Source organism: Rhipicephalus microplus, chromosome X (genome assembly GCF_043290135.1).
Source record: "Rhipicephalus microplus isolate Deutch F79 chromosome X, USDA_Rmic, whole genome shotgun sequence".
NCBI lineage: Eukaryota > Metazoa > Arthropoda > Arachnida > Ixodida > Ixodidae > Rhipicephalus > Rhipicephalus microplus.
In genome coordinates, this window is record NC_134710.1 from 416,426,139 (window position 1) to 416,440,845 (window position 14,707).

Sequence of the window (14,707 nt, forward strand, 5' to 3'; positions counted from 1 at the left end):
TTAGTGTCCAATGGAAACGAAAGTGTCCATCACATTTGTTGGGCCAGCCAAGATAAGTATCCACAGCAAGCATCATTTTCCCACCAAAGTAGACAATGAACTCAGATCCCACTTCGTGAAACGCAATACGGACATAACGCTAGCCGATGAGGTTTGAATAGGTTCCCAGGCAGCACGCCGCCGTTGGACCAATCTTGGACCAACATCGGCTAACATCGGCACCGACGTCGGGCCGACGTCGGAAGTGCAACTTCTTCCAATGTCGGGCCGACGTTCAAGCCAATGATGGGCCGACGTTTTGCCGATGTTTTAGCCAGTATGCAACCAACATTGGGCCGACGAAGGCCCATCGTATTGCCGACAAAGCTGCCAATGTTCGGCCAACATCGGGCCATATTTCAGCCAATCACATGCCATTTTTACGCCGATGTTTGCTGCACGACGAATATTGGCTACGGATGTACGACCGACATTGGACCAATCCAGGGCCACATTGCAGCCAATCGAATGCCGTTATTACACCGATGTTTCCTGCACGACGAATATTGGCTACTGATTGGCTTGCCATTATGTAACCACTATTAGTAGGGAATTTTTCTTACCGAAATATTTAAGCAATATGCCTCGATGACCTGCTCTTGTAGCTTTGCAGCCCTGTATACTTGGGGCAACAGAAAATTGAATGCCGAGAACTGAAAGCAGTTACTCGATCTATTTCATCTTTTATACCTCATTCCCTTTGCCAACACTAGAAGTGTAGTTTATTTTTTTACCAATTTATCTTTTGCAATAGCGAGTGCTTTATTTGGTACTGGTATATGGTACAGCAGATTGAAAAAAGTCGTTAGGAAGTAAATGCTGAAAGCGTATGTCCCCCACTTGCAATCCCCACATATGTCCCACACATGGTAATCGAGAATATTCATAGTTTAGAGCATTTTTTTGTAACTAAAACATGGTGATGGTGCTTCCGAATCAGCATAAGCTAGCCGAACAGTGCACCACCGACAGTCTGCAGACTATTTATTCTTTGTTTTTTTTTTATTTATTTGGTACAACAAAAAATGTATACATTGCAAAATATATATACACAACTAAAAAAGGCCCGCTCTACTGCAGGTCAGGTTGCGTTGGGGACACAGTGACAGTGGTGCTGTCAAGGCCCTGGCTGCTGTGGCTGGGCAGGAAGCCAGCTGCCGCGAGCAGCCGATAATCTACACTCTGAGAGTGGGGATCATCGGGCTGCTCCACAACAAATGTTTCTCTGAAGCGCCGCTTCCTGCCCCCACAGCGATCACCAGACCCTGGCAGCCACCTCTTAATAAAGTTGAGGGCCTCCGCCTGGTCGCACCCTGCTTTTTGGCAGATGACATCTGCATACAAGAACAGAAATACCATAGTACACATGAAGCACTGCAGTACAGAGAATACACAAGGGTACACACACATAAAACAATGAACAAGTCTAACCTGTCACTAATCTACAGAGCCTCAGGTTCACAAAGGCCCTTTTCCCTTTTCTGCCATGAAGGCTGTACAGCACTTGCACGTCATGTGCCAATACAGCCTTCATGGCATTCACACCAATTTCTCGGAGGCCACGTCCCCCAATCTGCAGGAGGTGCTTGCACTGTAAAAAAATGCAAGAAGCATAGATGGGGTAAACGCAACAGCACATCGAAATGTTTTCATGATAAAAATCTGCAAGAGGACACTGAAAATAACAACTTGAATTTTTGGGCATCATAACATTTCATTGTTTTTTTACGCTAACTTCAACTCACTTGACCTAAAATGGTTTCCACATCAGCCCTCTCACACTCAGTGTGAGAACCTTTCAGAGTCCTTCTCTGAATGCAGTTTCGCTGTTATGAAATCAAATACAACACTGTTATAACCCTTAATAAATATTGATTCTAGCTATGAAATAGTATAATTACTTTGTACAGTGCTCAAATTCCAATACACGTTTCTTCGAGGTTACTATGTCTTTGCCTGAATGTTGACCAGGAGTAGCTTCTACACGTGAAAAACGATAAAATATGTGGAATTCAAAAAGAAGCTTGGACATGTTTTTAATCAATGCATTGTAAGCAGAGCACAACAAGATAAATGAACATGATCAAGGCGTACTAAGAGGCAACCTTAGAGCGACCAAATCTCGGTCATAGATGAAACTGATAGAAAAATAAAGGTCGCACTAGGTGGTCGCACCATTTGCTGTTTATATTTTTCTGTGATAGCCAACAAAGAGGCATGTCGCTATAGAAATCTCATCACAATAAACAAAGGTGCATTTTTCTTCACACTGCGAAATTTGGTGCGTGTTAGATTTTTAAAAAAGTAAGAAATCGACTAACACAAGGCAGGGTGAACTGTAGCTCAAAGTAGAGAGAGCCGCAGCGGACACGAAATAGGGTGATAAATGAACAAAATTACTGAATGTCTGTTTTAAGCAGGCTATTGCTAGTCACTGCCCATCAAACACACGATGCCGCCTACATCGTCTGCTAGCTTAGGACAGTTCACTCGGACTTCACAGACTATAGTAAATACAGTCGAATCTCATTAATTCCAACACACTTAATTCGAACTGACGCTGTGGTCCTATCAAAGCTATACCGCGCTCCGAAAATGCTCTCAGCACCCCGCCCAATCCTGCGGTGGCACTTCAGACACCTCATCGCTGTGCTTGAAGAAGAAAATGAAGAAAAGGAAAGAAAAGACTGCGGTGGAATGTTTGCCAAATGCCAATCTGCGACATTCCTGTGCCACGCTTCGGCTTTTTCCGTCCCTGCCACGTAGAGACCCTTCTCCACTTAACACTGCGCATGAAGAGAAAGAGGGGAGAAAAAGCTGTCGCAGAGAGTTGGCTCTCTCTCATGCCAATCTGCAACGCGCCGGTGTCACGCTTCCCTGTTTTCCGTCCCTGCTATGTAGAGACTCTTCTCCTTTCAACACCGCGCATGAAGAGAGAAAAAAAAAAGCTGCTGCGGAGTGTTTCTCTCTCGAATGCCGATCTGCTTTTCTCCAGGTGGAGACGCTCCTCCATTCTCATCATGTGCTGGCCACGCTCCGGCTGCAGCGCAGATGGTAACAGTGGAAACACAGTTGTCTTCGAAGAGTGTCAGCACTGGACATTGCCGCGCGCAACTTCTTTTGCCAGGAGAATACTGAAGCCGAAGTACAAATGCTTTGCAAACTGCACGCAAAACTTGTTGACTCGTTGCAAGGCCAACGTGTACAGACATGTATTGACTACTTTAATTAATGACGGATGTCCTGTAATTTGTGAATAAAACTCCATGCACATGCATCACTGCATGGTGAGCCCTCCGCTCGTTTACCGTATTTACTCTATTCTACCGCGCCCTCGATTGTAACGCGCGCCCAATTTCCACGACAAAAAAAAAAAAAAAACTAAGACATCGGTTGCAACGCGCACCCTTTTTTCTCGTTGGCCCGCTTGATCACACCACTCGCGAAAACGACTCTTTTTGAGAGCGTCTTCCGTTTAAATATGAAGTACGGGGGAAGCTTATGCCTATCTGACGTGCAACAGAGCATTGCTGTCACTCTAGTTTTACCGTGGCCCGATGTCAGTACACAAACTTGCTTCGCCCCCTTCTCCTAGACGGTTGTGGTGCCAGGCATGTCGAAGTAAAGAGGCGTGTGATCGGCATTCCCGATTCGCCAAAGCAGGTAGCCGTTGTTGTGCCGCAAGTTTAGGAGGAACCTCTGAAGACTCTGAAGCTTTTCTTCGTACTCCTCCGGCAACTTCCGGCATATGCCCGTTCGCCTTCGGAGGGAAAAGCCTTTTCTCTTCATAAAGTTCGTTAGCCAGCACCTGCTCGCTTTAAAATGGCTCTGCATTAGCCCTTTTTCTAAGGCTAACTGCATAGCCTGCACTTGGAGCAGTTCTGTCGTCACGGGCCGCTGTGCCGCTCACTTCTTCCACATATTAAACACACACCTCAGATACTCGCCGAGCAGCTCTTCAATTTGTGGAAACCGACCCTGCTGTGGTCCACTGAAGCCTTTGCGTGAATCTTTGCTGTCGACAATATTCTGCTTTTGTTTCCGCCAGTCCCACACGCACGTTTCGGGAACTTCGAATGACCGCGATGCGGCCCGATTTCTGTCCGTTCCGGCACACGCGACGACTTTTCTTTTAGAAGCAGCATTGTGGTGCACTCGTCGAGTTTTTGGAGTCGGCCCTACCATGCCGTCGATGCTAATGTACTACAAGATGACGAACTCCTCAGCACACGTATGAAGTGCCGCGCATGGGAAACACATAGGCAGAAATGATCGACGCGCCATGCCGACGCACGTAGGGGGCGGCCATTTTGTAAGTGGCGATGGCAATAGAATGACCATATTCATTTTTTTTTGTCGTACTCGATTCTATCGCACATGCGATTTATGAACTCTCTTAACCGGAAAAAAGGTGCGTGTTAGATTCAAGTAATTACGGTAACTCATTATTTTGAACTTCTTTTAATTTGAACAAATTTTCTGGCCTCTTTGAGTACGAATTATTCATATTCGACTGTAGTACAGTGGCTTATGAGATAACCTGACTAGTTTGTTTCCCGAAACACAGTATCTTAAAGCAGTACTAAATTTCTGCATGTTACATAGGCATATTAAAAATCAAGAAATATACACCAAAGCCACAGCCACAGCTTTACTCTGCACAGCTGCCTCTGCTGCCTCCACTTCTCCAATTGTACCAGCAGGCAGCCGGGGAAGGTCAGAGGGGCGCTGTGCTGGCTGGGCGTGCTGAGGCACTGACAAGAGCCGTACCTCGTGCTTCAGCTGTCGCACCTCCTGCAGAACCTCTCTTTGTTGCTGCCGGATGCCAAGTTGGATCCGCAGGATCCATAGCAATAGAGCTGAAACATACAAGAGTACATACCATATTTACTCGCACAATTTGCATCCTCACCAGTATAATTAGCCAGCCTGCTTTACTACAAGAAACTTTTTGCTCGCATACTTTGCCCTCCCCAACCAGCCCGAGCCACCTTGCCAGCACACACACAGACACATTTGACTTCATGATGCTCTGGCCAGGCACACCTCTTGTCGAGCAGGCGAGTGCAGTCTTACACAAAATGGACCGAGTGCAAGGTCCCTTCTTCCATGAACTTTTATGCTTTCCCTAGAATATCGAACTTGAAAACCGAAACCTGTTTATGTGTAGTCCGAAATGCCTAAAGGTTTGCCTCCTATCTTCCCACCTCTTTCACGGCAAGAATGTATTCCCGAGACACAGCACAGATGTTGAACGCGTGCAAGAACCTGTCACATCAACCAGATGAGGCAGGTTTTCGCACTCTTTTTTTTTTTTTTTCGGTTTCGCCATCTGGCCATTGCGTTTTTACTGTTCCTTGTGATAGGCTACAATAATTATATACGAGGCAGATTGCTATTATAAAGCTTACCGAAGAAAACTGAAACCGTGCTACCGCTAAGCACATCAGCGTGGAGTTCTTCGACATGCAATATTCAGTATGGGAGCCAGCAGAACAGTGCGTTGAATAAGACTTAGCATAGAAGCTTGGGTGTGTTGGTTAGATATCGGAGGGAACACAACGCAATAGAAGACTGGGACAAGGAATGGGCACACACACACATGAAGGGCGACACACACAGCACTGTGTTGGCATCGCGCTTCCTTGTCTGCATCTTACTTTACGTTGGGTTCCCGACAATTATTGGAGAGTACTTATGTTCTCTGGTATAACCCTGTCATGGGAACTGGTTTTTGTGAGCACTGTTCGGAAGAACTTCAAGAAAATGGGGGCATTTGAACAGGCTTAGCAAACAAATGACCATCCGCTTTGAGACAGCTGTGACAGCGCCTGCAACATATATTCCCAGTTGAGCTTTTAGGCCAGCGATTCCTACTAGCTTCGCACATGACCGGATTGACAAAACAAGTACACATAATACGCGAGTATATACCGCATTTGACTCTGTAGCTTTGATGAACCAGGCAGATACACAAATTTATCCAAAACTCCATTGATTCTGTTGCAAAATTATTCAACAAACAAATTGCGATGTTATCCATGTTACTATACGATTGTGGCACTTTACCATTGCAGCTTTCCAGGAGGCACACATAGTGCAGCACCACTCGCAGTTAATTGTATGCAGTAGGTTGCTCACAGCAACTGACTGCATGCAATGGTGAACATCTTGCATGCTTGCACCGCTGTTTCAGCATGCTGGCTGCTTCCCATACGGCTATCAATTAATGTTCACAAAATTGGGAAGATGAAGAAAGACTACACAGTGCCCTCTGGCCACCCTATACTCCAAACCTCCAGCCAACAAACAAACAAAAGAAACAGAAGTATGCAAATGAATATTATTCCTAATGCAGCTGGAATGGAGTGTAGTTTTTACCAATTCTGTGTGTTAAGTCAATATGGAGTGAGTTAACTCCATCAAGTAGCTTTTCTCATAACAGTGTTCACTCTATTGTAACACAAGGAGTGACTTCATAGCATCTAGAAGGAAAAATAGAATCTTCAGTATTTGATAGAAATGTGAGGCTCTACCTTAAAACAACAATAATCTGGAAAAAGAACTCATTACATTCGAAAAAAAAAAGGTAGCACAGTTGATCCCCTTTACAAGAGACACTGATGTAACAGACAAACGGGGATAAGAGGCACCAGTGTGCAGGCTGACATTTGGCCCATCATGCATCAGGCACTCCGTAGATGCGCCTGTGCAGCCGAGAGCCCTGCAGTCAAGCATGCTAAGCAAGACTGTTGACCACTGTACAATGACACATTGCCACAAAATTTCAAAACTTCATTTCACAGACTTCTGCAAAAGCTTCTTACACTCTTGCATAATTTTTGCACAAGCTTCTCTCATTCTTGCGTGATTTTCGTCAGAACATATAAGTGTTGGAAGTTGTATGTCCCCAAAAACTTGCACAATACAAATAGCATACATTAAAGTCTATCACTTAATACGTGCATAGTGTAACAATGAAAGGAAACACGCATGGTTTGCTCCGAGCCTTCCCTGTGCGATGCCTCCTTGAGCCTTGGAGAGCACTGTACAGCTAGAGCAAAGTAGCATCAATCCAGTGTTAATTGCAGGTTAACAAGACAACAAAACTAACCCCCATATTCATAAATGCTCCCCGACTCGACTTTCACCCTTCACTTGACAGAGTTGAGCACTGTGCCGCTGCTCGTTTGAAAGCGACGCTGCGCTACTCGAGAATCACAGCAGATTATTGCTGACATGCAGCAATTTTCTCTGCTTAGAGACGGCGCTCCCATCAGCCATCTCAAGTGAAGGTGAAGCGTTGAGTGGAGGGACGTTCTAGAATACGGGGGTAAGATTGGTTGCAAGAACACTACAATAGACATACTTAATTTTTACACTTCATCTATATTGTACAGCTACACACATTCTGCATCCTTATAATGCAACATATACATACAGGCTTATAAAGTAAACACTGTAGGCTGCTCAAATAACACCTACACAAAAAAATTACCCAAAAGTGGCCATGCGCAAAGTACTTTTATTTGAAACTCACAAAACTTATGTGGTGATGGAGAATAAATAAGACAGGTTACGCTTGGAGGCACATGAGACCTTCGCAGCTTTCATAAAGTACAAAAAACAATATGGTGTGTGTGTATGTATGTAAGCATGAAGCTTCAGCCTTTACATATGGTTTCTTTGAAAGAATCGACTTGAACTTTATGGCACCTGTGTCCTTCAGCGCAATTGAAAGCCTGCTGATCAGTGTGTGTAATCGTGGAATAGTTACATAGAAAATGGCGTGAAACACCTAAAATCAAATTTTTCTAGCTAGGAAATATGCAGCTGTGTATACACAACACATGCTGCAAACAGTGGGAGGTGACCACAAGAGTGATTTGAGTGTAAGCGGCAGTATTCCGCATTCATGCACCCCGCCATTTTCAACTGTTGCCCAAAAGCAGCACCACTTCAGCGTGCTACTTTTTTTTTTACATCATAAACAGCACGGAATACAGCGAGGATGAAAACAACATATGCAATTAAATTTTGAGCACTATTTATGGTGCGCATGATTGATTGATTGATATGTGGGGTTTAACGTCCCAAAACCACTATATGATTATGATAGACGCCGTAGTGGAGGGCTCCGGAAATTTAGAACACCTGGGGTTCTTTAACGTGCACCTAAATCTGAGCACACGGGCCTACAACATTCCCGCCTCCATCGGAAATGCAGCCGCCGCAGCCGGGATTCGAACCAGCGCCCTGCGGGTCAGCAGCCGAGTACCTTAACCACTAGACCACCGTGGCGGGGATGGTGCGCATGAAAAAAAAAATAGGACTTCGTACAACGATGAATTCATAATTTGCCTTCACGGACCTTCTGTTAGGCTGCACCACATACAGATTTTTTGTGGCTTTCAAAAGAGATTTGAAAAAAAAAATAATAACCGTGTTTACTCTCGTCATGAGCGCACTCACTAAGTCACCCTCATTTCAGTTGCCAAAATTTTGAATTTTTTTTTTCTTCCACATATTAAACACACACCTTACGTTCATCCGCTGAAGTCCCACGGGCTCCCCCCCCTTTGCCGCCTTCGCTCGCTGCCACATGCCATTTTATTTTTGTTTCTATTTGTTCACGCGGAACGTCCACTGTCTTTTTGAATTATCTCTTGTAACATGTGTGGCATTATCTTGTTGCCAAGGTGCCACAGGTGCTCTGCTATGTAGATGCACCATTAAACTGGTATTTTTGATCAACTGTGCATTTCTGATGTTTACCTTGCAATTACGTAAAACTGGCATGCTTCTTGATCTACGATACACATGTGGCTTGTCTCACTTTGAAGGAAAAGTTAGCATACAATGGTGTAAATGCTTAGAATTTGAAATATTGGGGCAGCAGCACACCGGAGATGATCATATGGTAAAGAAACAAGTGCTGCCTTATCCGTCAATAAATTTTGCGAGCTAAAAAAAGTACAAAAGCACAGCGAGGCTATGATGTGGTTCAACCTGTGGATTCGCTTCATTTATCACGCCATATGATGAAGCTTCCTTTGGTAAAACTGCTCAGATAAGAAAAAAAGTTTGCTGTCCAATACAGCAACTATACAAAGTGTGCACATGCATCTCGCAGCGCCTTTTCGTCACTTCCGAAATGCGCCACCAACATGCCCGGGCACCAACCGAATCTATCGCCTACAACTGCCATGTTGTCTCCTCGTGCTTGCACCCGTTTAGTTTTGCCTCACGATGCAAGTTTGAGAAATTATGAGCTGCTAGTGAGGCAAGTTGATTTAGTAGTCCACGCAGAGGGAGCAGAGCTTAGGGTGTTTCTTCGCTGAAAGTTATAACCTAAAATTGAGAACGCACATTCCGATTTTCCTAAAAGTACCAGCGTATTTGGCTGGTGCAGATTAACAAAAGCTACTTGAAGAAACTTTGCAATATTTGCATCTTCAGGTGACACTTCATTACGGGTAAGTGCCATAGCCAAGTATTTACCTGGAAACAGATATAGCTTACCAAGGTACTGTACATAGAAACTTGTCCGCAGTTAAAATCATGATGGCGAGGAAGGCGGTTAAAATCGTGATGGTGATCGCGGAGATTTGGTATTGCATTGAAACAAACTATAAAGAATGGGAAACAATATTAGTTCACAGAAGTTAAAAAACAGCGCTAAAAAGACGGGACAAGAAAAGAAAGGACAACAGGACAGGGCGCTGACTAGCAACCAAATATGTTTATTTCTTCAGTCAGCATACATATATACCACAGCACTATCGCAAAAAACAGCCTACGCAGCGGCATGTGAGCCTGCGCAGAGGCATTCCAACAAAAATTAGTTTGACAGAAAATTGATTTCCTTCGGAAGGAGGGAAATGGAAGGGAGGCTAACACATGCCTCACCACTGTTATGAATGTGAAAAGCTTCCGAAATGAGACGTGCACGTTCATCGTGGTAGTATGATAAGAAAATGGTATCTTTAAAAGAAGGGTGGCAACCGCAGTTGTTACAGTGAAGGGAAAGCTGACTATCTGTAGCGCGATTATGAACTTTGTTTGAATGCTCGCGCAAGCGGTCATTAGCACAACGGCCCGTTTGCCCTATATAACACCGACCACAGGAAAGAGGAATCTTGTAGACCACGCCATGACGACATTTCACAAACTTGTGCCTGTGCTTCTTAGTACATCCTTTTTTGTACGGTGCCTCACGATTAACATGCTGGCATAAGCTGCCTAGCTTATTTTGGGCAGAAAATAGCAGCTTAATGCCTGCCCTGGCGACAACTTTTTTTAAATTGTGCGCTACCTTGTGCACATAGGGGATAACTGCTACGCTTTTTAGCCGGCTATTTTCAGACTGCACAGTGGCCAGGCGCTTGTCCTTACAGACTGCTACTAGGCTTTCAGCAATACTAGTCAAAAGCGTTGCAGGAAAACCTGCAAGCTTCAGGCGGTCAACTTGCGAAAAGAAACACTTTTCAACTTGGTGGTCACAGGACCTGTAGAGCGCCGCCTTCATGCAAGCTCTTGCAATGCCACGTTTAACAATTTTTGAGTGCGCCGAAGAAAAGGGAAGAAGGGCCTTTTTTGACCTGGGTGCGTAACCCCAACACACGTGGCTGTTTGAGAACGACAGTTCTAAGTCTAAAAAGCGTAGTTTGTTATTTGAAGGATGCTCAGTCTTCAATTCAAAAGAATTTTCTGCCCAAAATAAGCTAGGCAGCTTATGCCAGCATGTTAATCGTGAAGGCACCGTACAAAAAAGGATGTACTAAGAAGCACAGGCACAAGTTTGTGAAATGTCGTCATGGCGTGGTCTACAAGATTCCTCTTTCCTGTGGTCGGTGTTATATAGGGCAAACGGGCCGTTGTGCTAATGACCGCTTGCGCGAGCATTCAAACAAAGTTCATAATCGCGCTACAGATAGTCAGCTTTCCCTTCACTGTAACAACTGCGGTTGCCACCCTTCTTTTAAAGATACCATTTTCTTATCATACTACCACGATGAACGTGCACGTCTCATTTCGGAAGCTTTTCACATTCATAACAGTGGTGAGGCATGTGTTAGCCTCCCTTCCATTTCCCTCCTTCCGAAGGAAATCAATTTTCTGTCAAACTAATTTTTGTTGGAATGCCTCTGCGCAGGCTCACATGCCGCTGCGTAGGCTGTTTTTTGCGATAGTGCTGTGGTATATATGTATGCTGACTGAAGAAATAAACATATTTGGTTGCTAGTCAGCGCCCTGTCCTGTTGTCCTTTCTTTTCTTGTCCCGTCTTTTTAGCGCTGTTTTTTAACTTCTGTGAACATGAACCAACCAGCCCAAATGCGTACGCTTCTGCAATATTAGTTCACTTTGAAGTATAGCCGATCGGTTCAAGTTGGGCGTCAGAATTTTTTTTTATTAGTCAATTAATTCTATACACGGTCTCTATCATGTTCAGTGACTCCACTGTACATTAGCGTACAACAAAAGCAAAATACAAAGTGAAAAGTGTGTTAAAGCATACGCGAAAAATAAAGTGATGACTGGCATTACTGCGGCACACACCACGCACAGTCGCTATCTGCCTTGTATAATATTTTCCTCGACTATTTCCACAAATTGCAATCAAAGAGGCTCAAGCTCAACATCAGCACTGTTTAAAACAATTGGGGGGGGGGGGCATTGCTACTTTGGTGGCGTAGGCCGTGACAATATATTCATAATATTATATCTCTTGTAAACTTGCCTAGCTCTGCACGACTAGTTTTCGATAGGAGCAGCTGCGCTTCGCACATCCACTCTTAAAATTGCGGCTCGAGAGATTTTGAGCTTTCACTTGTTTTTGGGCCAGGCAATTTGTAGTGAAAGCAAGATAATAGGCCCTCATAGGTTGTGGCGGGCAGCCGGTGTACGCCGTGGCTGGTATATGCGGGCAGCCGGGGTACGTCGTGGCTGGTATATGTGTCGCACATCTTGATTATCTGGTCTTGTATCGAGTGAACGAGCGAGGCCTTCCTAATCCAATGAGCTCGTTAAAGTAAGACAACAAAAAACCACAATGCTTCCACATCGTTCACAGCAACAGATGACGAGCCCCCAACAAACCGCACTGCAGCACGTGAACTGCCGTAGGTACCCAGGGAGTTACCCGGGTATGGCGGGAGAGGGCGACATCGGCAGAAGTGTCATCACAAGAACACTATGTATAAAGGGGACATTTAAAGACTTTTTTCCCATTTTTGAACTTCGTGCACTGTTCTGTCACAATTTAGAGCTCAGAATAGTTGTATTTTGAAAAGGGCACTAATTTATAAGCCCAATGGTTCAAGGATGGGTGCATTTAGGGGGCCCATTCTACGTTTTACTTATGCCCTTCAAGAACATGCTTACAGGGCCCAAGTCCTGTTTCAGAAAGATCACGCTAGTGCGTGGCCAGCAGTCCGTCAAGCATTAGTGCTGGTGAGATTTGGAAATGCAGCGCATGAGCATCCTCATCTGCTACTTCTCTGCTCATGCTCTCGGGGCTTACTTGCAAGGCACGGTCCTTCGCACTTTTCATTTTCACACTGTAAATCAACTGATACCAACTCTGCCTTCCATTATTTAATAAACCAATATTTCATGGTCATGAGGACGAGCTTAAAATGTTTGCTACATCAGACCTGAACAGCATTTCGAGTCATCGAAACTTGCTAGTTGCAGCGAGCATTATGCGAAAAATATGATGTGCTTTACGGTGACAACTTGCAAAACACTGCAGCAACGATTAAAATCATGCATTTTTTGTGCTCACAGGAAATCCCTGAAGCAGGAGGCACTGGGCTAGATAAATTGCACAGCTAAAATACGGATGCGCTTTCCAATGCTGTCATGCGTACATGCGGAGAAATGGCAGACAAAACTGGGCGCACCCCGATTCTATGCGCATGCGTCCCATTCACAAGCCTCGCTGCCAGTTATCACAACATGGCTCACTGTCCATGAGCTCGCTTGTTTCCTGTAACAGTGGACCATACGGTACACCTATTTAAAACGAGGATAGATTGTATATAATGCAGCATCTGATGAAGCCATGATGATGTGTTGCTGATGAAATCTGGAACTCTAGTTAGTACCCTTATTGTTAACCAGCCGACCAACTAGCAAAAAGATTTGCGACTGAAATGATGGCATCTACACCTGCCCTTAAAGGGACACTGAACAAAGTTTTTGCCGCCGAGATTTTCAGCCAAAGCAAAAGATTGGGCCATGAAATTCATAGACAATAATAATTTCAAGCAGAAACTACGAAAACATACTGAATTTAATGAGCCTTTTACAAAATGCCGCGTCTAGCTCTTAGACACAGCGTTTTCTAAAAGGTCGCGACATTTATTTTTCAAGTTTTTTTTTTGTTATTCAAGACAAATCTACGGTGCATTGTTCACAGAAAACAAAATTGCCTCGGTAAGATTTCTTTGCGAGCAGCTTACTAATTTTAAGGCAGGCGCGTTGATTCGTGAACTGAAGGATGCGAGTGATCGATCTTGCCTGCTAGTGGCTAGGCGACAAAGGCTTTCCCTCATGTCCTGGTGTAGCTAAGTCACGCAAATGGAGCAGAAAATGTGCATTATCATTTATTTCACCTAAATATCACACGTATGTGACTTATTGCCGGTGACAGGTGATCAGGATGAAGTCGACAAGTTGCAAATCTGAACAAGAATTCACTCGAATGAAAAACCAACCTATACTCACGTGCACGGTGAAGTCGAACACGTCGTCCGTCAATGTTGTCGCTGATGCCCGAAGGAAAAGAGAAGAGGACAAGTGACGGGGTCGTTTCTTTCTATAAAGTCGGCGGAACTGCCAGAACGGCCAACACAAAAGGCATCGGGTTGACATTCCTCCATCTGGGCATCAGTCGCTCCACCCGGGCATGCAGCTGCTACTGGTTCTACTACTATCCTCTTCCCCGTGCCTCTTCCCGACATTGCAGTGTTGCTGCCATACTCGCGAACCTTTTTAAATTAAAGCACGCAATCATGTATTATCGTGCGCCATACTAAACTTAAAAACAGTGCGCCGGTACATGAGATCACGAAGCGCGGTCCACGCCATCACAAGAGCAATTAGAGAAATGAAACAAAGAAAACAAAAATGTATAAAATATTTTGTCTCAATACGATCCGCAATCCAGTTTCCTGCAGCGGCTTTTGGCTCTGTATGGACGGCCAAGCCAGTGCCAAGCCAAGCTTGCGTCCCTGATCAGCTGTTTGTTTCCATCGAGAGTTCAATAGTGAACTGGCAATTTGTTTAGATGATATTGCTAAAGGGCTTGAAATTAAATATTTCTCTACGTACTACTGCTGTACTTTTCCTCTCTGTTTCCTGATCACAGTAATGAGATTGAGGAGGTTACAATTTAGAAAACAGCAAGTGCAGCTCAAGCATTGCTAGTATCGCTGTTTCGGTAATAAAATGTTACAAAGATTTTGCCCCGCGACCTGCTTGCCGTGTTCGAGCACCCAGTAGAAATTTATGGGGCCGCGTTTGAAAGAGTTGAATAAAATTGCAATATTACGAAAGAAAGGCTCTGAAGCAACATCGCATTTTATCAGGCCTACACCTCCCACACCTAGACGAGTAAAACTCGTCGATATTGTCTTGCAAAGCTGTGTATAATATTTAAAA

At 44.5% G+C, this 14,707-nt stretch overlaps 1 protein-coding gene across 2 annotated transcripts; it reads right to left on the reverse strand.

Moving 5' to 3' along the window:
* Positions 1 to 850: 850 nt before the first annotated feature.
* Positions 851 to 14,145, reverse strand: LOC142776500 (uncharacterized). 2 transcript variants are annotated; one of them, XM_075880293.1, is made up of 5 exons: positions 13,772 to 14,145; positions 7,031 to 7,093; positions 4,810 to 4,898; positions 1,471 to 1,630; positions 851 to 1,373 (listed from the first exon to the last, which is right to left on the reverse strand). In XM_075880293.1, exons 2-5 carry the CDS (start codon positions 7,032 to 7,034, stop codon positions 1,111 to 1,113), a joined length of 516 nt encoding a protein of 171 aa, XP_075736408.1. In that variant the 5' UTR covers positions 7,035 to 7,093; positions 13,772 to 14,145; the 3' UTR covers positions 851 to 1,110. The 2 variants fall into 2 exon arrangements, with proteins under 2 accessions (XP_075736408.1, XP_075736407.1); XM_075880292.1 differs by lacking the exons at positions 4,810 to 4,898; positions 7,031 to 7,093; positions 13,772 to 14,145 and having other exon boundaries at positions 1,471 to 4,307.
* Positions 14,146 to 14,707: the final 562 nt, after the last annotated feature.

What these genes read in the sequence shown, in the direction of transcription:
- LOC142776500 (XM_075880292.1), bottom strand. Translation starts at nt 1,747, where the DNA reads ATGATGCCCAAAAATTCAAGTTGTTATTTTCAGTGTCCTCTTGCAGAT. An exon ending in GCTCTGTAGATTAGTGACAG is followed by an intron (nt 1,374 to 1,470) that starts GTTAGACTTGTT and finishes TCTTGTATGCAG; the next exon opens with ATGTCATCTGCCAAAAAGCA.